Genomic DNA, 22,993 nt, shown 5'->3' with positions numbered 1-22,993 from the left:
GAACGACCCCGGGGAAAGGTGCTGGCTTGTCCCGACCCCTCAGTGCTCGCTGGTCCCGTAGGTCGTAGGTAATTTTTTCTTTCCGAATACGTTCTTGGAAAAGAATTAAATGGCAGAAATACGCGGTGCCAGTGACCGTCACACCCCGTGGCTTGTTTTGGGAAGTTATCCCCATCCGTGTCTACAGCCTGGAGGGATTTGGGAACAACCCATCCTTGCGTCGGCATTAATTTGGGTTTTAATTGCTGCTGGGGAATAACGATGCTCACCCATTCGGCTGCATCCCACTCCGCAATGCCGAGAAGAGCCTGGTTTTGGGGTGCTGCTGCCCAGAGGCTGACTTAAATTACCTTAAAAAGGGGTAATCTGGCTTAAATTACCTTAAAAAGGGATAATCTCAAGCTGCAGGGCTCCATCCGTGACTCAGTTTCCCCTCGTACCCCCGGCAAAATCCCGCTGCCGCGGAGGGAGGGATCCGGAGCTGTGCGCTTGGCTGCCCATGCAAAATGGGGAGAAATCCAGTGGGATTGGGGACGGCGGGAGCCCTGCGGCGTCTCTTTTTGCGCGCTCACGGAGCGTATCCTCGTAGATGTCCTCAGTCCTGGCCCCCGAGACGTTGCCACCTCTGTCATCGTTAAAGCAAAGCTCGTTTGACGCGGCAGGGGCTTTTCTAGGGGCGTCCTGCTAAATGGGAGCCGCTCTCCGGGCTGAGCGCGAGCTGCTGCAGGGATTTTGCGGGACGAGGGAATGACGGGGATGAAATCGCCCAAATTTGGGTCTTTTTTGGGCTTGGTGGCACTGGTGACAAATCACCGTGGGTCGGGCTGGCTCCTGATCCACGTTGCCACGTTATCCAGCTCCCCACCCACCCTGGAACCTCTCCAAGGGGTGGCTTTCACCCCCAAAACGTGCTCATCCTCGCTGCGGGAGCATGGGAGGTGGTGGATGAAGGCTGACCGACTCTCCAAACCCGCTTCCCTCCTCCGAAAGTCCCGAGTCTCCTTTCGGAGAGAATGGGAGCGGGGAAGAGGGAGCAGGGAAGAGGGCAAAGGTGGTTTTTTTTTCTGTGCTGGGAAGAGCAAAGTCTGCGCGGCGCTTAAATAATCAAACGGCCGCGGAGCGGATGGAGATAAGGAGGAAGCGGCTGGAAAAGCACCGGTGGTACGGTAGAAATCAATAAATCCCGGCAGCGGATGGATGTTGTGGTCTGGGGATGCCTGAACGGGATCTGCAGCACGTGGCTGGGTGCTGGGCTCGGGTTTCTCTTCGTGCTGGATCGAGCCCTTTGGATGTTGGGCGCTGGAAAAGCTGGATTTAAGCTGTACGGCATGGTTTTTCCCGGTTTGTGCAAGAAGGATTTGGAGACGGAGACGTGCCGGGTAGTTCACGGGTGCAGGTTGTTGCAAAGGGCTGCGCGTGCTGCTAAAATTGGGTGGCAGGCATCAAATATCGCTGCAAATAGCAAATGTTTGCTGGGTGCTTTGCAGGGCCCCGAATCGGGGCGTCGGGTTTGGGACAGAGCTTGGGGACGGCCCCGAATCGGGGCGTCGGGTTTGGGACAGAGCTTGGGGACGGCCCCGAATCGGGGCGTCGGGTTTGGGACAGAGCTTGGGGACGGCCCCGAATCGGGGCGTCGGGTTTGGGACAGAGCTTGGGGACGGCCCCGAATCGGGGCGTCGGGTTTGGGACGGAGCTTGGGGACGGCCCCGAATCGGGACGTTGGGTTTGGGACAGAGCTTGGGGACGGCCCCAGTTTGGGACGTTGGGTTTGGGACGGAGCTTGGGGACGGCCCCAGTTTGGGGTGTCGGGTTTTGGATGGAGCCAGCGCACGGCTGCGCTCCCCATTGCAACACGAATCTGCCCATTAGGGCTTGGCAAAGCTCCTCCAGGACTGCAGAGCTGATCCAAACGGATCCACCACTAAAAAAAATAAAAAACCAACCAATAATTGCCATTTTTGAGCCACGTGTCGCTACAGCACGGCCGCCCTCCGGAGATCTCGGGGGTACCGTTGAGCGTGGCCGGTCCGGCGATAAATAAAATGACTTGTTGCGTTGATCTGGATGATGTTGAGTGGATGCGCGTGGTCCGCTTGCAGTTTCAAGTTAAAATATTGAAAAGCATCCGCACCCAGAGCCATACTGGGAGCAGCTGGAGAAAGGGAGATGATTTTAGGATGCGTGGTGGGTTTTTTTTTAACGCCGGTCACTGGGAGCCTGCGATAGGAACCTCCAATGGAGCACAAATCAACCCCGTGGGGACGTGAGATGTGCTAAAGCGGTGGCATTTGGTGGCTGCGGTTCATTGCTGTCCTCCGGGGAAGGTAAAGGAACCTGCACGTGCTTGAGATGGAGAACTCGCTTCGGGAAATTGCATAAAATAACGGTTTAACATCATTTCACCGCAGCTGAAGGAACATCTCTTGCTTTGCTCTTGGTGGTGTCCTCCTGGCCCTGAGCAGGTCGCTGGTGTCGGGCTTGTTTCACGTTGGCTGCCGACAGCTACGAGCAAAGAGATGGAGAAGAAAAGCGGCGTTCGGGGCTTGCCCAAAGGGAGCGTCGGTCTCTTAAACAGCGGTTTCTGAAGAGCAATTTCTGCTGTTGCTCAACTCTTGGTTGAGTCTGCGCGTCTGTCTCGGTTTGAGCTGCCCCAGCTGGCGGTTGTACAGCCCCGTGTCCAGGGAGACACCAAAAAACCCCTAGAAATTGGTCCTTAAAGTCTTCTGGTAGATGTTCGTGTGGTTTACAGGCCCAACCCTTAAACTCTCCCTTAACCAAGTCTTAAATTCTTTGTTAGGGAGCGTGTGTGAGGGGCTGGAGATGCTGCCGCCTGCCTCGCCTCTTGCCGATTGTTGTTGTTCCAAAGAGCATCTGGATGACCCTTCTTGGGGGTAGGGACTTGCAGATGAGAGGCAGGAGCAAAGAGCCGGAGCAGTTGGTTTATGGGAGCCTGGGAAATAAAATTAACAGGATGAGGAGATCAAAGTTTACTCAGGCCTTGTAATGCTGGGGTTTGTCCTAGAGCTGGGCTTTGGTGGGGTGGTGAGACCCCATGGCACTGTGCTGGTTTTAATTGTGAAGCGTTGGAGTGGGTGTTGGGGGTGTTTTGGGGGAAAACGTGTCGTTCTCGCGAGGTGGGTCCCCACGTGAATTGCTCCAGCGTAGCAAATCGTGCTTCGGTTTGATCTTGGGTTGAGCAGAGAGCTCCAGGTGCCTCTAAACCGCTTTCTGGCGCGGAGCAGCTCACGTGTAGCCCGTCCCAAGGTGTGTTTGCCAACTGCTGGGCCATTTTTTTTTTTTTTTTTAATGTCCCGCCTTTGAACTCCATCCAGAAAAGATACGCAAGTCATGAGAGCAGACACCCAACGGAGGTGCAGCTCGTGCTAATCTTGCCTTAACTCTTTGGGACAGTCCCCGCTGCCTGCATCCAGTGGCCTTTTCTGAGGTTTCTTGCATGGGCGAGGGGCTGAAATCGTGGCTGTTTTCCAGCATTGCCTCCTTCCTCGCTGGTGTTGGGCAGAGTTTAAGCTGTTGGCTTTCAACCTCTCTTAACCCAGAGGTTGAGCTCACAGTCCCAGTAACCTTCCTCACTAGTTACCGCTTTGTCAGCCTCTTCGCCTGCGAACGGTGCCAGGAAAGATGTCATGTTGTTGCCTAGCAAATAAATAATTGAATACTTGAGTCCAAGACAACAGGCAGGGCTTAGCTGGAGCTGGGACGTGGAGTACAGTTGGAAACCCTGAAGTTGCATGGAAAAAAACCCCACGCTACGTCTCCTCTAACGCAGGAGTAACAAAGCTCTCGGATGGGAATCTCTTCCCAAAGACTTTTGGGGTTAGTAGCTTTCCACCCGAGCTGTGAGTAAGCACCGAAATAAGGATTTGATGGCAGCACGAGGGTTGGGTTGAGTGGTTGCTCGTGAGCACGGCGCTGTTCCTATGGGGTGGGAAGGTGGGTCATGACGTGGTCCTCAAACGTGCCACCAAGAGAAGGGGGTGAGCGGTGGTCAAGGTGTTTTCTTGCCGTGGGTGGTCTTTGGTGACCAAACCCATGACCCTGAATGGTCAAGGTCGGCGGCGAGGAGGGTCTGGTGCCCCGTGGTCCTCCTCGGTGCGCTGGGAGAAGGTTTCACACCCGCGCTCGGTAGTGGTTGTCCAAGGCACGGAGCACCTGCCGTGCCCGTCTTTCGGTGTCTATAAATAACCTCCCAAATCCAGCACCCCCCAAGCAGCCTCTCTTCCCTGTGCCGTCACTCGTGCTAACTGGGCCACGGTTTAAAAATAAGCCGGGGGCAACACTGGGCACAGCCGTGGATTCTCCTGCTGCCTTGCAAAGTAGGACATGGCCCAATCCTCCTTCTCCACTGGGCATTTATGGGGAGGAGAGGTTCTGTACTGGTGCAAGCTTGTTTTTTGGCCACGCAAAGCCAAGTCCGTGGTTGTTGTAAACGTGTTGTGGTGGCGATGTTGGGTTTTTCGGGGTGGCTTGCTTCTGTCCTACAGCCCAGGCTGCTCTCCTGCTCCACCCAGGCTGCCAGATGTCTGGGAAACCTCAGTAAGTGGCCCAAATCTAATTTTTTTTCCTCAATATCAGGGGGATAAAAGCTATTCGGGAGTGTGTAAGGGATAAGTGGCTGTGGCAATGACCGCTTTTGCAAGAGCAAACTGCTGCTGGGTCAAGCTGGGGATGGAGATACCGTAACCTTCTCCCAACCCCAGCAGAAATGAGCTAATGCTTCGGCACGAGGCCACGTTAATCCTTCTCTGGAGTTTGCTGCTGCTGAGAAAATAAAATTCATGTTTGCACTGTGCTTCCTGCAGCACCGTGTCTGGCCGGTACTGAGGTGGATAACAAAAAAAAAGGGTTTTTTTAAGTCTGTTAACAGCAAAAGGAGGACTAAAGAAAACATCGGTCTGTTATTTGATGAGGTTGGTCGCCTCATAAATAGGGATGAAGATAAAGCAGAGAGATTCCATGCCTTCTTCACCCCTCTCTTTAAGACCAACGGTGGGCCCTGGGACCCCATGGAGTTGGGTGGGAGGACCGCAACTGGGAGAGTGGTAAGCTCCCAGTTGACTTTGAACTCGTATGGGATTTGCTGCAGCAATTGCGTGCATGTAAATCTACAGGTCCCGCTGGGATTCATCCCAGGGTACTGGGAGAGTTGGCCGACGTTCTTGTGAGGCGTTTCTGTTATTTATCAAGGGTCTTGGGACTCTGGAGAGGTCCCGGTCAATTGGAAGCTAGCAAATGTTATTCCATTTTCCAAGAAGGGTAAGAAAGATGACCCTGGTGATTATAGACCTCTCGGTCTCGCTTCGGTGCCTGGTAAAATTATGGAGAAGGTTATTCTGGGAGTTATTGAAAAACACTTGAAAGATGATGCAGTCATCGGTCAAAGCCAACGTGGGTTCCTGAAGGGAAAGTCATGTCTTCCTAACTGAATATCCTTTTGTGACAGGGTTACCCGCCTCGTGGACGAAGGGAAGGCAGTGGATGTGGTTTTTGGGGATTTTAGCAAAGCTTTTGATACCGTTTCAGAGTATCCTGGACAAAACGTCCAGCATACAGCTAGACACGGACACAACACGTTGGGTGAAGTTGGCTGAAGGGTCAGGCTCAAAGAGTTAGGGTCAACAGGGCAACATCTGGCTGGTGGCCAGTCCCTAGTGGTGTTCTCTAGGGGTTTTTCCCTCTTCAGTGTTTTTATCGATGATCTGGACACGGGAGTTGAGTGCACACTCCGTAAGTTTGCTGATGATACTAAATTAGGAGAAGCTGTTGATTCCCTCGAGGGTAGAGAGGCCTCCCGGAGAGATCTCGGTAAATCAGAGCGCTGGGCAATCACCAGCCGTTATGACATCGGACAAGGACAAATGCCAGATTCTGCACCTGGGATGGTGTCATCTGGGATGTACGTATAGATTTGGGGGCAAGAGGCTGGAGCGCAGCCCTGCAGAGGGGGATCTGTGGGCTTTGGGTGATGGGAAGCCCAATGGGAGTCAACCAGGTGCCCTCATGGCCAAAAGGGCCACCTGTATCCTGGGGTGCATTAGGCACAGTAGAGCGAACCGGTCGAAAGCCGTGGTTGTCCCATGTCTTGGTGTGACCTCACCTTGAGTCCTGTGGGCGCTTTGGGGCTCCACAATCTAAGAAGGACATAAAAATATTAGAAGGTGTCCAAAGGAGGGCAACAGAGATGGTGAAAGGGGTAGAGGGCTTGTGAGGAGCGGCTGAGGATAGCAGGGTTGGGCAGCCCGGACAAGAGGAGACCAAGGGGTGACCTCATTGATGTCTACAACTTCCTCGTGATGGGGAACGGAGAGGGAGGTGCCGATCTCTTCTCTCAGGTGTTTGGTGATCGAGAACGGCTTAAAGTTGTGTCAGGGGAAGTTCGGATTGGCCATTAGGAAAGAGTTCTTCATGGAGAGGGTGGTCAAGCACTGGGACGAGCTCCCCAGGGATGAGCTCGTGGCCCCAAGCTGGTAGGTGTTGAAGAAGAGTTTGAAGAACGCTCTTAGATACAGGGTTTAACTTTTAGGTTGCCCTGTGTGGAGCCAGGAGTTGGGCTTGATGATCCTCGTGGGTCTCTTCCAACCCAGGAGATTCTATGTCCTTGTGTCATTGGGACACACTGGTTTCAACCCAGCTGGTGCTTTGTGGTTTTGGGGGAACCTAGCTGGTTTTAAGACATGAAGTTCTTGCCGCGGAAGCATGGTGTCCTCGTTGTAGGAGAGCTGGTGGCACCTACCCCACTTGGATTTGTCTCTAGGGTGCAACATGGAGCTGAGCAGCTGCTTCCCTTCCTCCCCGGTGGCACCATGTCTGGTTCGTCCTTCTTGTAACCGTGTTATCTGGTGCGTTACTGTAGTTTTGGGCTGTCTGCGTGGTCGAAATCCTTCCTTTTCTTGCTGTCTCCCAAAAATGTGTGTATCTGTAGGACGAGACTTCTGGGGCTTGGCCATCAAAGACTCCAAGTTGTAGAAAAAAGGATTAGTTTAAGGGTGGAGGAGCTGGGGAACGTGTTTCTCCCCAGTTTGTACCAGCTAGTCCCTGCAGAGATGTCCAACCACAGCCTTAACTCTAAGCCCTGGGTAGGGGCTGCAAATATTCTCAATTTATCTCTATTTTCCAGCAAGTGTTGTTGGTGGCCGGTCCCTTCTAGCTCATCCTGGGGCCAAAGTCCTACTTCTCCACCCTGGGGTGTTTAGGAGCCTCCCAGCCCTCCTCCGTGTAGGATGGTTGAGTGGAGGAAGGATCTCAGCAGCTTTTTGGGCTCCATCTCATCATGGTTGTTGCTGGAGCCCGATGTATTCCTGCCAGCCCCGACGTGGGGGGTGAGATGCTGCCAGGTGAAGCCATCCAGCGATTCTCCATCACCGCAATAACACCAGCGCTTGGCCCCGACGCCGTGCCAAGGTGGCCCCGAGAGCCCGCGCTCACGCCAAGGACCGAATCCGACCTCTTGGCTCGGTTCGGGGAAGCAGCCGCGCTCGGCAAGGCTCGCCCATCAGCGTCGCGTGCTCTCCGGAGCGCTCCGGCACGTACACCCCGCGTTCCCAAGTCTTGGCGGCGGATGGTGGGTTTCTGTAATTGGAAAGGACAGCTCGTTGCAGGCCGACAGCAACGAACAGCAAGAAGAAGATCCCTCAGGATTCTTCTCCATGACCTTATAGCATCCAAACCAGCTTTTGGGGACCTTCTCACCTGCTAATATTACAGGTATAAAAGAGCTGAGCCTTGTGGCTTCCCAGCGCTCCCCTCTCGTTGCTTTTTAGGTGATTAAAACCCCGTTTCGATGATGGTGAAGCCAAAACCTGCCGGCAGACGGAGGAAAAAGTTGACGGGGGTGAAAGATGTGGAGTTGGAGGGACCCGGAGCGAAAAGGGGACGGCGATGTGAATCGCCTGCATTCATCGCCGATAAAAACACTACCACTTTTATGGGAGCAGCCGAGATCTGCTGGAAATTTAATAGAGAGGGATCCAAACAAGATGAGTTTGCAACAGAGTCTGGATGCCTTTCAAGCAGCTTGGATAGAAACTGTTCTTTCATTAGATGCTGGATGTGTCCTCTGCTGACGAGGAAAGTTTTCTGCCGCCCGTCACATAAATCTTGCTTAAAGCTGGATGGAGCAGAGCAGGATCTAGAGGATGAATTTGCTTGGAGGCCTGATAACACTTTAAGGGAAATGAAAGAAAAATGAAAGGTTTTCAAGGATCGGCTTGGAATCGCCTCTGAAAAGGCTCAATTTGGGCTCTTAGCTGCGGGTGAAAGACTTGAATGGAGGGCTGGCACCCTCGGGCAGTGCTCTTTCTCACTCGCCTTTTGTTTTTAAAAGGCTCGGTAATGGGGGAAATGCAGAATTGGAAACGGCATGGGTAGAAAATCCCCTGTTTAAACAGGTCTTTGCGCCCTGATTTGCAGAGGGAGGTTTTCCACTGCATGGGTTCGGCAGCTGCAAAACCCGGTGCAGACGCTGGATGCAAGACCCACCACGGGCAGCGTCTGTTGGAGAGGGGACCACGATGCTCAGGGCAATCCCCATCCCACCAGGTTTGAGGGTACGGCTGGGGAGCCCTGAGGGTTTTAAGCGGTAAAGGAACGGCCAAGTTTTACGGAGCATCCTCAGCCGGTCCGTCGGCTCGCTTGAAAATACTTTGGGAGATGGCTTGGTGCCGTGCCGGCGCGCTCAGGGATGTACGAGGCAGGGATGGTTAAGGAGAGCTTGGGAAAAAGAAGTCTTTTGGGGGGTTGGGAAGTCTTTTGGGGGGTTGGGAAGTCTTTTGGGGGGTTGGGAAGTCTTTTGGGGGGTTGGGAAGTCTTTTGGGGGGTTGGAAAGTCTTTTTAGAGGATGGACATAGAGCAAATGCCTTCCCTGCCCGAAGCAGGCACTGAGCATTTAGGAGCTGGCGTCGCCTCTCCAACCCGTTCCAACCTCAGCGCTGTTTTCTGAAGCACGGGAAGGTTTTACCGGAGGTTTTTTTGGGCTCAAAGCAGGAGGTTTTGGCTTTGAGATTGCCATCCCGGGGCCAAACGGGGTTGATGCTGCGAGCCGAGCGTCTTCGGTGCAAGCGATGCTGAGAGGTGGCAGCGTGGTCCAAGCGCGGCGGAGGAAGGAGCAGCATCGTCCTCCCGACCTGCTGCAGGTCGTAGCATCAGCCCCAGGTTTGGGGCACAGTTTACCCTTGCCCCATGGTCTCATCCTGGTTCTGCGGGAGACTCGGAAACACCATCAGAACCCAAAATCACGCAAATATTTGTGAGTATCCTGGGATGTCTGTATCACGCCGGAGCCTTGGAGCAAGCTCTGGAGCCTGGGAGCAAGCCCTCAACCCTGCCTATCGGGCTCGTACCACCAGCTTTTGCCTTTTTCTTGGAGGAAAGGCAGCTCAAAGCTTTGCCTGAAGCTTTTCGGATGGGTCTGGGCTCTGCATCCCCCCACGCTGGGGTTGGGAGCAGGGCACGGCTCCGGTGCGTCCCCCCCCGGGTTCTGCAAATACCCTGAGAGCTGAGAAAAACCCAAGTCTAACTCGTGTCCTCTGGCCGGGGAGCGCGGGGAGGCTGGAAATAAGAGCAAAGCTCCTCGCTGGGAAAGTGTCGGGTTCCCTCTCGGCCGTGCCAAGCTAAACAAGCCACGCTGTTCGGCTGCTCGCGGCAGAAGAGCTGGTTTTCCCTGTGGCAGCCCTTCCTCGCACCTCTTTCAGTTTCGGTTAATCTCACTCATACGCCAGCGATGAAACCCCGCGCGGGGTCTCAGCACGGACTCCTCGACCCGTCGTACGCGGAGTTTCGGGGAGAAACGGGGGGGGGTTTTCTGCCTTGTTAGATTTGCCGGAGGTTTTCCAGCGGGGAGCGGATGCCTGTGGAGCGAGTTCAAGCTGCTGACAACGGGCTGGCTTTTCTCCGCTGCCTTGCGAAGTCATCCGTGAACTGCAGGTTGCAAACCACAGCTAGCTAGAGATATTTTTTTTTTTTTCTTCTATTTTTTGGTGTTTTGCTTTTCCCCCCCGCCAACCACACCGTTGGTGACTCACAGCTCCCATGTGATCGCCGAGTGCAGCAGGTCATCATCCGTCATCCAGCTAACGAGCTTCCCATCCCGTTGCTGTCGATCATCCCCGTTTCTCTTCCGATTCCTGGGATTACCCCTGGCTTTTTCGGCACAATATCCCCATCCTTTTCCCTCGGGGTGCTGCTGCCCGGCTTTCCTCCACACCGGGGACCTTTCTAATGGGTCAGGAGCAGGTATGGGACATCACCGGCGGCTGCTCGGGCTCTCCAGGAGACTCTTTAGTGCTTCCTTCTCGGTTGAGTCTTTGCCCCCATAGATGTTTTTTCCAGCGGCCTTCGTGATCTTCTGTAGATCTTCCTCTGCGTTCATGCATCCCGCTGGGTTTTACGCTGCTGTGATGCTTCTCCTTCTCTACCTTGAGTAGGTTGGTCCCGCTTGGTCTCCAAAGCCCTCAGGAGCCCTCGCCGTTGGGTTGCGGTGGCCAAAACCACGGTGGAGACCCTCCCCGCGGTCCCCAGGCTGCTGCGGGGACGTCTCCTGGCTCCGTCGGTCGTGGAAGGGTGCGGCCCTTCCTCCGGGCAGACGGCTCGTCCTCTCCTGGCTCTGCTCTTTGGCTCGCAGACCCGCAGGTTGGCCTCTTTCTGGGAAAACAAACCGCGTGTCGCTGCACAGCTGTTTCTGAGAAGATGACGGTGCCCAAATGGTCAAGGTTTGGGAGATAAAAATTTCACATCTTCTGGCCACCCCTGGGTGGCCCTGGCAAGTCCTACAAGGGCTGGAGGGACTGCGCTGCCCTGGGAGAGCCGAAGGGAAGGGTTCAAAGCTGCGGTGTGGCTCCCATCCAGACATTTAACGTCTGCTTTCCACCCCGGTGGGACTTCTCCAGCGCTTGGTGACCGGTGAGATGAGGCACCTCATCCCTGGCTTCACCTTTTTCCTCCTCAATCGGAGCTCAACAGCAAGACGGGGACCCTGGTGGAGCGGCTTAGGTGGGCGAGCGAGTCACCCCGTGCTGCTCTTCTCTCCGATGGAGATGTGCCGGCGCTCGTGGTGGGACGGGTGCCTGAAGCTGCCGGCTCCCCTGCCCACCCCCGTTGAGGTCCTGCTGCTCCGGCTCGGGCGTAACGCGGCACTTGCCAGCCCCGCGCCGGTACAGCGTCTCCGCTTAAGCCTCGGTAGAGTCCTTCATCCAGATGTTTATGCGAAGTCTGTGAAATCGTGGCAAGCTCTCGCTGACCATAAACATCCCGGGGAGCGGGGCCAACATCTCGAGATGTGTCATGCTTCCTACGGCTCCGTCTTCCAGAAGCACGCAAGGCTTCCTGAGCTCTGCTGACTCGGGCAGCTTGAACGCGAGCCCATGCGCACGAGCCAACAGGCGCTGGCTTAGTTTAGTTCAGGTTTTTTTTTTTCTCCAGTGTGAGCAGTTTGCTTAAACCCAGCTGTCCCCGCGGGACCCCTGCGCTTGGGTGCCGTCTTGGGATTCGACAGCGGCGGTGGATGGGTGATTCTTTATTTCGGAGCCAAACACGAGGATCTCTCGGGTGATTCTTTCTTTCCCCTGAGCCAAAACACAAGGATCGCTTGGAGGACGATGAGCTCGTGCGGGGGGAATGGTGTGTTTCAGAAGGAAGGTTGTTGCTCTTATCGGTGATCTGTGCTGGGAGAGAAACGCTTGACTTGAGTGTAAGTGGCCGGTTGGTGCCAAACCGGTGCCAAATCGCCGAGCTTTGCATCGGAGGAGCGACAAACGCGACTGCAGAGCCCACAGCGAAGACGTTGCATCCCATGAAACATCTGTTTGGCACCCAGGGACGGCACGCGGAACAACCCAGGGCTTGCTTGATAACGCAGAGGTCCCATCCGGAGAGGTTCGAGCGGCTTTTTGTACGGATGCAACACGCACCAATCTGTCCAGACCGGCAAGAACGAACTCCGGAGCTGCTGGAAGGAGCGTGCCCGGGCACAGCCAAGCCAAGAGACAGCCAGGGTGCCGGGTCCGTGTTTCGAGGGGAAGAGTTAAGCTTGGGCGTGACAGCGATGGCAGGGAAATCCTGCACGGGGAGAGGCGAGCGAGGGATAACCAGGGCTGGTGGCACTGGGAAACAACGTGTGGAAAACGGGTGCTGGTGGCGTCGGAGCTGTTCGGTGTTTTTCCGGGTCCGCAATGCATCGCTCGGCCTCGCCGCCCAAGCGGGATGCTGGAAAGGGGCTGGGGGGAGGTCTTGCGTGCCTTGCTCTGAGCGGCCGGTTCACTGGGACGAGCTGGAGCTCGCTGGGATGCCGAGTCAGCACATCCAGCGCCCTCCCCTTGCAGCCGTGCCGTTCCCCACCTCCATCTGCTGCAGAGACCACTTCCTGAGCAGGCGTTGCCTTTCTAACTGCTCGAGGGAGAACCGGTTGCGATAGCGGGGACAGGATAACGCCGGACCGCTGCTGGCGACGGAGGCGAGAGGGACCCGCATGCCCCCGAGCGCGTGGTAGGACGCAGGGCCACGCGCCCACGGTCTCCCGTGGGGTTTTGGGATCTGCGGTGTCCGGGCAGGATGAAAACAAATCCTATTTTGCATCTAGAAACAAAGGGGGGACCCTGTAGATGGGATCAACTCGGCGCAGGGTTGCGATCCTCCTCCTGTGCGTGGAATCCCACGGGCTCGATTTTAGGGGAAGTGGGAACCGGAGGGGGAGACCGGTGCTTGTCCCAAAGCCCATCCGTCGGGAAGGATGGGCGCTCGGAGGTTGCTTCAAGGTTTCCTTGTGGCCGTTGAGGCCCGCAGCCATCACCGTGTGTTGCTGGTGGATGGGGAACGCGGGGCGGCTTTGGCCTGGAGCCAACGTGGCCTCCGTGGTCTTCTCCCATGGGAAACGTCTGCGTGTTCGTCTTTGCTCCATGGCTCACGGTTGTCTTAAAATTTTCTAGTAATGCTGATATTGGAGCGTTGCTGGTTTTGGTAGTTCCTGGAGGTCCTTGTCCTTGCTCTGGAGTTCCCGGTGGTGTGGTTTCTCTTGCCAAGAGCTTTCTGGACGTGGTGGGACCAGGATGTTGTATCTGTCCTCCGCGTTGTCCTGGTGTCTTCCCATAGCCTTGGGTTTCCCGTGGGGCAGCAAGGAGAGCCGGTCCCTGACCCATCCATCACCCAGCCCCTCCAGCCCCCCAACCCCTTCCCGTGCTGCCGTTTCAGCTGATGTTCCCATGCTCGTGGGGCTTCCCAAGCCCCAAACGGGGCAATCACTTAAGGGATGGAAATAGGATTTGAGTCTTCTTTTTCCCCCCTTCCCCAAATCAGGCACGAGCCAATGGCTCGCTGAAGCGAAAGGCAGGAGGTTTTGGCTCCTTCCGCACCAAAATGGCTTTATCTTCTGCCCAAGCAAGGCTTTGGGAGGTCTCTGAGCCCCCACCGAAGGCTGCTACCTCTTGAAGTTCAGTTGTTGGGGGACGGTTTGGTTGTTCGTGCCTGGATTAATACCGGGAACAGGCAGAGAGCAGCAAACGCGAAGCCTTTATGAAGCTCGGAAGAAAATATTTGGGGTGTTTCTTGTTGAGCCTCAACATCTTTGGGTAGAAAGGGGGATTTGGGTTGGAGGGCTAATGCCAAAGCAAGAGCAGGTTGTCCAGCTTGGAAGGTCTCCAAGGATGGAGGTGCCACGGTGTCTCTGGGGGGCCACCCTCCGTCCCCACGTACAAAACGAACCCAAGGAGACCGAAGGAGGGGAATTGGGCCGATCCTCGCCCTCCCAAATGCCTTTTGGATGTCTTGCGCCCGGCCTGGCTCGGTGGAGAGATCCCGCGTGAGTCACTGCGTTGAGATAAGCGTCAAGACGTGGAGGAGAAGAGCTGTGACCTGCTCCTCTGGCAGCCGGCTCTGTCCCTCCCCGGAGATACTTGCAGTCCTTGCTTTTTGATCCTGATCCCGTCTTTCCCAGTAATTCTCTACTTTAGATGCGCTGAAATGGCTCAAAAAAAGAGCTGAGCCGGTGGATGGGATGGCCGGGATGCGTGGTGCCGGCAGGACGGATGGGACCACGGCTGCCGGCAGTCGGCGCACCGTTTGCTGTGGTTTTTGGAGCTGGTCTAAATTCATGCTGCCTGTACCCTGCCTGCACAGCCCTGCCTCCTCTTTTTGGGTCATCTCCAGCATTGCTAAGCAGCTTGGGGAGCCAGAGGGACCACGTATGGATGGCTCCGCTCCTACTGGGATTACCACAGCTCGGTGCGGCCTCGGTGAGTCGATGGGCGAATAATTTTGACGGAAGATAGCACTGGTGCAATGAAAAACGTGGGATCCTTTGGCTGGGGAGCAGCGAGCTGCGTCCATTCAGGATGCTCTTACCCCTACGTTGGGTTTTTCACCTCGGTACGGGGCTGGACATCGTTCTTTCGTCAGCAGAGTTTGCTTCACCCCCCCTCGCGGCGATGATACAGAGTCCTCCAAGCTCCCCGAGTCCAGCCGCTGCCCCGAGCTGAGCAAAGTCCCAACCCAGGCAGCTCCTCCCAGGCCAGAGCACGGGTTAAAACACGAGCAGCTCCAACCGGTGGGTTATTCATCCTGCTGCGACAAGCTGATCCCCTTGCACGTGAGCCTGCAGCGTTCATCTCCTGGGACTAGAGCAGACACGTCGGGGATGTAAGGATTTATCCGTTCCGCTCTTCGCGGACTGCCGTTGCTTGGACCCTTTGCGGTGTCTTTTCCTGCCTGTGCAAAGTCCAGCAGCAGAAATATCAGCACCTGGATGCTGGTTGCACAACCCTGGGCATTTCCAGCCCTTAAATACACAAACTTCCAGCACCCTGCACCTGCGGAGGGGTGAAGGGACCCACGCCGCTCCCGGGAAGCCCAAGCAAAAGCGAACGCGGAGCTGTCGGTGTCGCGTGAAGGCAACGGCACCATCCCCAGCTCCGTCAGCAGCCGGCTAAGCCCAAGTCAGATGAGACGCGATGTGCTGCCAGCACGCTCTGCTTTGAAGAGCTCGTGTCCTCAAGGTCATCTGCCCGCAGGCTTAGGAGCGTCCTTAAATACTGCCCTGAACGGCCACGCCGCGCAAAGGAGAAAGAAATGTCTCTCGTTTCTATCTGCAAACGGCCGAGAGCTTTCATCGGAGCAGGACCCGGAGCTACGTGCAGGAAAACTAAACCCAAACGTGCTCGTTTTCAGGAGGAAACGTGAAGTTCGTGTCTCCAGCCAAGGCCTCCCGCAGCAAAGCCTGTCCTCGCGCCAGCTCGTCTGTATTCAGGAGCACGAGCAAAATCTCCAGCTTGCTTCTGGCAAGCCACAGCAAAGGGTTGGAGAACGCAATCGTCTCGTCTGGCTCTGGCGAGAACGTTTCGACGCTCGCGTGAGACTGTGGGCGAAATGATTTCGGCTGTGGCGAGCACGGAGCGATGCCGGGCTCTTGGGACGGAGGAGTAGTGTCTACCCAGGGATTTCGGGCAGGAATACCATCGAAGAGCTTGAATCTGGCGTGAGTGGTCACCCGAACAGCTCTAGGCTGAGCCCGACGCGTGCAGAGCACCCAGGTTGCTCGTCCAGGTGCTTTTGGTGGCCGGGGGGATGCCGGGGTGCAGGCAGTCGTCTTCTCTTGGGCGAGGGAAAAGCTCTGCTGTGGAGCATCTCGTGGTGCTCACGCAAAGCCCTTGCCTTCGCGTGGGAGCTGTTGGTCCTATTTAGAGTGGGTTGGAGAGGAAAGAGCTACCCGTTGCACCCTTTTTTTGCAGGATCTCCATGTTTTGCTTCTCCTGTCACCCACTTTCAGCCCGGAGCCACGTGCTCACGCGCGGGGATGTCAGGATTGCTGAGCAAAAGTACCGACGGCGCCTTTGCCCACCGAACACCGCTGTTTGCACTGCAAACGCGAGGCCAGCTTGGGTTGGACCTGCCGTGGCTCTGCCAGCATGGATGTGGCCTTGGAGAGGTCTTCTTGCATGGCAGTTTTGGGCTGGAAGAGCCAAGTTTGGGGCTGTGGGATGGCTTTGGAGATGGGCTGGGATGTGGGAAATGAAGCTCCTGCTTCCCTGCGTTTCCAGCGAGCTTTTGGGGAGTTAAATATCTCCTGTGGTGTTGGGGGCTGGAAAACCCACCCCATCTCTTGGCCATCGTGTAGCCGCAGGCGACCGAACCTTTCCAGTGTGGGATTCCTCATTCCACTGGTAACAAACCCAAATCTGCGCCATCCGATGCGGCAGAAAGCCCCGTGGCTGGGTTGGGTGGTAGCCCGTCGGTAAAAACCCAGCCGCTCGGCTCTGGCACCACCACGGCATCGGGACGCGGTACTTTCCCCCCGCTGGTGAGCGGTAATCCTGCTGTGCGGGTCTGTCTGCTGGGGGTTTTGGCACCACCGGTTGCTCTCGTGTTTCTGGACCGCGAAAGGCGACGTTTCAGGCCAAAATATTTTTTTTTCCCAGGTTATTTACAATATGCAGAAGCTGTATCAGCTGCTGGTGCCAACAAGTGATTCTTCTGGTACCTTTTGCTCTTAAATTAAACACCTGAGATTAAAGTGTGAGCCTTAAGTAGGAGCTAGTCTTTAATTCCAGAGCTAAATCATGCCTTGCGACATCTTGCGTTACTCGGAAGATGATGCAATAACTCACCCCTTGCCTAATACCATTGCTCAAATGACAAGGTCCTTCAGCCTGGCTGTAGGGGAGCTAAAATATCTCTTTGTGCCTCTTTTTTTCAGTTTGTTTAGATAGGCTGGAAAAAACCAAAGCCTGGGAGAGCTTGCGTAGGCTGAGCGAAGGCTTTTTGGAGGTGATCGGCTGGTTTTGAGGGTTTTTGGAAGCCCTCAGATTGCTCCGAAAAGTGATATTGCAAATTCCTATCCAATCTGCTTAATTTTTGATTTCTGATGAGTCCGGTTCTGGTCTAAACCAAGTCGTCACCCTCTGGAGGAGCCTCTTTTTTCCTCCCTTGACTGGAGACTGCTTCATCCCATCCTCCGACCGATGTCCTTTGGAAGTGCCGGTCCTTCTGCAGTGGGAATGCAGCGGGTCTGGGAGCTGCTGGAGGATCCGGAGTCGGAGCTGAGTCTCCCTCCTCACCTTGTATCGCTGAGATATGAGGTGCAGAAGGCACGGGGAGGTCAGGCAGGCGTCCTTCTCCCATCCTGGGCGACTGTCTGGAAGGGAAACCTTCAGGGGATGGAGCCTTGCACAGTTTGAAGTTTGGGAAATAATAGTATTTTAAGAGTTTTCTTCAAATCTTCACTCCTTTATGCTCTTTTAGACTGTTACTAGACACCTCTTGGGAGCTGGGTAGAAAACTTTCAGGAGAACAGAGTTTCTTGGCTGAACTCTTCAGAAGAGAGATCTTCTCCCTGTTTCAACGTGGTCTAGGGTCTTGATGGAAACCACCATCCAAAAGACCTCTCTGCTTCAGACTCTTGAACTTCTTTGGGCTTTTAATCCTAAAATCACAGAACAATTGAGGTTGGAAGGACCCTCCAGAGGTCTTCATCCCATCCCTGTGCTCAAAGCACAGCCAACTTCAAAGTTAGGTTGCTCAAGGCCCATCCAGTTGAGTTTTGAGCAACTCCAGGGATGGAGATCCTCCACACCTCTGGCCTATCCCGGAGTTGTCCCACTCCCACAGGGAAGAGTTCCCATGTTGTGGCTTCCTTGTCCTCCTGTTGCGCGTGTCAAGGAGGAGTCTGGCTCCATCTTCTCTACGCCCTCCAATTAGTGGCTGTAGGCTGCACCTTCACGCTCTCATCTTGAAGCGGAACAAGCCCGACTCCCCCAGCCTGTCTTCAGCCATCACGTCCTCCAGTCCCCGATGGCTGGGGACCTTCACTGGGCTGGCTTTGTTGGATGTTGGATCTATCAACATCTCCGTGACCTCCTGACGTAGCGGGGCAACCTTGCTAATTGTTACGGCTACCATTTGGTGCGTCGGTAGTCTTAAAAATAGGTGTTGAGAGCTCCGGTACAAAATAAACCGGACCTTTTGTGTAGGAAGCATCTGCCATACGATGAGCGGTGATGTGGAACAGCACCTCAAGGTGCATCCTGGTGTTTTCTGGGGTGGTGGTGAAGGTTTAGGCAAAATTTTTGCACCTCGATATGCTATCGTGCCTCTTGAGCGTGCCGTTAACCTCTGCTTATCAACCCTGAGCGTGATGGCCTCGATGAGCCGGGGCTCTTCCGGCTTTTCTGGAGATGTTGGTGTCTCTTAATCCATGATCTTTGAAACGTGTCCTGTAATTAACCGTCACCGAATTTGTCTAGAGCTGGGTCTGCTGCATCTAGGAGAGCTCCTGGTCTCCGTGTAACCGCTCCCGTGCTGGGAAACTCATGGGTTTTCCCTTATCTTGGGCTTTTTGTGTGTGTTTTGGCCACAGGCTCATGCGATGGCTTGATTTTGAAAGCGTCCTGATGTCTGGCCGGGTTGCTTTAACTCTTGGGATAGAGGAAAAACAGAGAGGAGAGACCCGTGGCCCCGATACGAGGGTGTTTGACCTCTTGGAGGAGAGACCGTGAGCTCAAAAATGAATTCCGATTCGCCACGCTCTCTCGGGAGAAGCTGCAGCCACGCTCCTGTGGTCAGAGCAGCAGCTCTTGCTGGATTACCATAGAGGGTAAATTTGAGCCTCCTAAGTCCAAGACATTAAACTCCCTCATCTCTCGCTGTTTCCAAGAAACCAGGATTTGCAGGGAGTGCAGTTACGTGCTCATCAGGAGAAAGATAAATCACCGCATGTTTTCCTCTAAAGGAGACAGTTTCTAAAAATAGGAGCCGTGCTGGAGCTCCGGAGAACAAAAGAGTCCCTGGAAGGCTCCTGCCACCGTCCTTCCTCGGTGATCAGTGCTCTCTGTCCCTCCTCATCCACGCGCTGGGGATTTATGGAAGCGTTTAAAATCTGCCGATATGGGAGGGTTGGGTTTTTTTCCTGTCCTTTTTCCCCGGCATTCCCGCCCTGGCCGGCTGGTGACTCAGGCTTTCCTGAATGAACGCTGCTGGTCTCCCGTGACCTCGACAGCTTGGCCCTGGATCCCGCCGGCCTTTTCCGAAATGATTTTGAAGCCAAAAGGACTTGATCTGGGAGCCAGGGAGCGGCCGTCTCTCCAGGACGGGCTCTGATAGTGCCGATGCCCGATAAACCCCGGCAATGTGTGCGGTCCCAGCTCTGCATCTAGATGAAAGAGCTCCAACTCCATCATCTCCGGATGAGACCTACACGTTGGAGACGCTCAGCCTTAAAAGTCTCGCGTCTAAGGTGGCTCACCTAAGATGTTAGAAGGATGGGAAGCCACCCCTGGCTTTTCACATCCCTCCTCTGCTTTTGGGGCAGGTCCTGCCCTGCCTTCCCCCTCTCCATAACCAGCGCGGTGGCCCGAATACCACGTTCCTCCTGGTTTTACGACACGTAACCAGTAATCTGTAGAAGAAATGCAAATTGTGAGCGGCTGCATCTATTCCGGAGGGGACGGAGGTCAGTTTGGGCTGAGCCCGCAGACCGTTGCAGCAAAACCCATCTCCTTGGCCGTGTGTTTCCAAAGCGCTCCCTGTTTCCTTCCCAGGACGTGCAGCTTGAGCCTGCTCTCTCTCATCTTTGCGTTCAACATTAAAGGCTCTCTGGGTCGTGGGACGGTGCGTGGTGGAGGCTGAGCTGCTCCTTGCACGTCCCTTTTCTCCATGAGCCCCAGGCGTGGTCTGTGCCGGGTCTGCACCCTCCATCAAGCTGTGGACACCTCCTTCCTGGGGCCTCCTGGTTATTTCCACCGCGCCGGTGAGCTCCAGGCAACTCCGGGGCTGCTGGGCATCCCATGACCCAAGATGACGATGATGGGAGCAGGGATGCGGGACAATTCCTTGTCCTAGCAGCAAGCTTGCTTGCCTGGAGCTGGGCTGCCCCTGAACCAAGATGATGATGATGATGGGAGCAAGGACGCGGGACAATTCCTTGTCCCAGCAGCAGCCTTGCTCGCCTGGGGCCGGGCTGCTGGGCATCCCATGACCCATGATGATGATGATGATGATGATGAGAGCAGGGATGCAGGACAGTTCCTTGTCCTGGCAGCAACCTTGCTTGCCCGGGGCTGGTTCGCAGCAGGAAACAACGTGGCTTCACCCAGCTACGCCTCGGCTTCCCCAAGCTCCCAGCCTGGAATAACAAGCGAGTCCTGCTTTCCATACAGCTGGGACAGGCAACGCGTGGCCGGACCAGGATGGGGGGGATCCAGCACGAGGAGCGAGACCCCCGTGTCCTGCCCTGAGCTCAGCCCCGGCTGACGGAGCCTCAGGGCCAGGTCGGTTCGATCCAGACGTCTTCGTCGGACACAGCCGAAGGCTTTCCTCCTGTTGAGAAGGGACGTGTCTGGGTCTGATAGATCTCAGCAGACCCTGCAGATCTTCAGGAGGCATTTGCCTGCCCGTCATCGCTGCCTGAAATCCTGCCTTGCATCTTCTCACGAGCAGACTTGGAAATGATTTAGCCCAGGAGCCATCCCGGGGGTTTGGCCAACACCGGAGCGAAGCAGAGCTCCTCCAAGCCCCAGATGATGCTCAGGCACCTGGAGAAGCCCTCCATGCCAGTCCAAGCACAGGGATGCACGCCGGCACCGGCGAGGCTCGTGAGCCCCGTCCGTAGAGCTGGTGGAACCAGTCGTCTTCGTAGGGTGGACCAAGACAACCCTTGTCCAGCCGCGCAGCCACGGCTCCGTGCCGGATACCTCTCCGGCGAGCAGGGGTGGCGGGAGCGCAGCCAGCGGTGCGTGCATCTTCCCATTAAACTGCTTAGCTGCAGGAGCGATTATAAATCAAATAGTTGCACGTGGGATTAAACCCTCTTAAGTGTGGCTCGGAAATCCTCCCGTAATCCGGAACCGGCTGTAAGAGGGAAGGACGGGCAGCAGGAGCAGAGGGGGTTTATCCACTGGGAAAGCTTTTTTAACACACACACACACACACAAAAAAAAAAATCACTTTATTGCAAATTGCGTTGAAGAAGCCTCACTTGGGCACTGACCTTGGAGCTTTCCTCTCTATTGCAGATGAGCCTGATCCTGCCCTCTCCGGTGCCGTCCCAGCCACAGCTCACAGGACCGAACTCGGGTAAGTTCCCAAGGGATGTTACGGAGTGGGGAGCACCCAGGAGCCCGTCTCCCCGTGCTAATGGTATTCCAGTTACACAAAGCCCCAAAATATCTCCCTGGCTGTCCCTGAAGAGGGTTGTCCCACCACCGAGGACATCAGCAGGTCCCTTCGGAGCCAGCCAGCGCAGTCCCCTCGCTGCAGAGCAGTGTTGGCTGCTCTAATTCCTCTCGTTTGTCCTGCTTCCCAACAAACCACCCTGCTTCTGCTTGCCCTAAATCACTCCTCGGAGCCATCCCGCTTCCCCTCCGAGCCATCCCGCTTCCCCGCGGTGCTGCTGGGGCTGCCCCTGCTGCGAGGGAGAGAGAGATGCTGGGAGGTGGATGCTTGATGTGGTTGCGTTGGATGTCCCGAAGCTGCTAAGGGGTGTCCCAAATAGCTCTGAGCACCCTGGAAAAGGCAGATTTTTGGGGTGCCAGCCCAAGGCTCATGCAGGGCCAGGGTCCGTGTCCCTCGCGGCACCGGGGACCCGCGCCTGGCTCAGAATCGCCCTCCGGCTTAGCCTGTTCAGCAACGCAACCAATGCCCAGCACGTTTTAATGGGCTTATTTTAGTATCTGCTGTTGACTGATCCTTCCTGGGCCAGCGGTTTCCTTAGCGAGTTATTTTTAATGACGTTTGCAGGGTTTACGGTGCATATGGGAATCACATTTCCCTGATATCAAGCCACAGACAATGGCGAGCCCATCCTCCAGTCCGCAGTCATTTCTCCCGAGTCAAAATAGGGAAAGGTTTGGAGCTGGGAGGGCGAGCGCGGTGGGGTGGGAGGATCGGTTTGCCCCTAAACTTGGCTTTTTCCAGGAACAAGCTGGAAATAAATAGATTTAAAAAGAAGGGAGAGAGAGGCAGCGTGAGAACCATGTGGAACTGGCAGCCCTGCTGTCTCCGACAAAGGCGCTTTGTTCTCCCGGCAGCACAACTTGACCCATGAGATAGCGTTTTGCTGGCCTTGGAGCAGCTCCTTGCATGAGGTCTTGAGTCACCGGGCTGCTCCGGGTGTTGGGCTCTGCGGTCCGGCAGGTTTCTTCCCTAGGGATGGTTTAGCAGGGAGCAGGAGCCGGGATGTGGTGGTTTGCATCCGGCTCTTGGCCGTGCATCCGTGCCATGGGTGCTGCGTAGAGGGAGAAGCTGGGCACGAAGGTGGCTGCGGAGGACAGAAGCTGGGTCGCATCCTTAGGGCAGGGATGGGGACGCGGAGGAGTCTTGCCTCGCTCCGCAGCTCAGCGGACGCCGCGAGTCCACTCGGCCCCGGAGCCGGCATCTGCCAAACCCCCGTGAAGCTGCCGTTGGGGCTCCTGGGTCTCTTGGAGCCCAGTTCAGAAGCCTAAACGTGGGGATCTGGTGCCATTTGAGGCTCTGCTTCCCCACCGAGTCTCTCACCACCCCAGCAGAAGGGCTTGAGGCTCTCGTAGATCCTGTCTCATAACTGTTGGTCCCATGCAGACGTCTCCAATCCCTCGAGGCATCTCAGAGAACATCAGGTGCCTCTGTTGCACCCTCGTGGCCCTCACCACATCCCTCCTTCTTCCAGGAAAAAGCCTCCAAGCCCAATGTAGGACTTTCAAAACCACCAGGCTGGGACTGCCCACGGGTGTGCTCAGCCCCTCTCTAACGCCCAACGCGTCTTCAGCGCCGCGGTGGTACCCGCAGCACCCATCTGGGTGGCCTGGGGCCACCCAATCCCACCGTAGAGCTCATCCCATGGATGAGGATGTTCAAGCAGCCCATGTTCTCCAGCTGCTTGATGGGGTCTTCCCAGCTTTGGGGTCCTTGCTGAGGGTTTGGAAGAGGATGAGGAGGAACCACCTTGATCCTCTGTGGGTCTCCACACAGGGAAGAAAGACTTCCCACTCCTGCCACGGAGAGGGATCACCCAGGGACTTTCATT

At 55.7% G+C, this 22,993-nt stretch overlaps 1 protein-coding gene across 1 annotated transcript in view; it reads left to right on the top strand.

The window, feature by feature from the left end:
* WIZ (WIZ zinc finger) overlaps positions 1 to 22,993 on the top strand; it is a gene marked incomplete at both ends in the record, with an annotated part of 57,956 nt that overhangs the window by 13,574 nt on the left and 21,389 nt on the right. Inside the window, 1 exon segment of the mRNA XM_082334061.1 lies at positions 21,006 to 21,066. Within this exon segment, the coding sequence (XP_082190187.1) occupies positions 21,006 to 21,066 (61 nt within the window).

This window comes from Platalea leucorodia, assembly GCF_965183815.1.
Source record: "Platalea leucorodia genome assembly, chromosome: 29".
Classification (NCBI taxonomy): domain Eukaryota; kingdom Metazoa; phylum Chordata; class Aves; order Pelecaniformes; family Threskiornithidae; genus Platalea; species Platalea leucorodia.
Note: the sequence above shows the minus strand (reverse complement) of the source record. Positions and strands in the feature narration are given on the sequence as shown.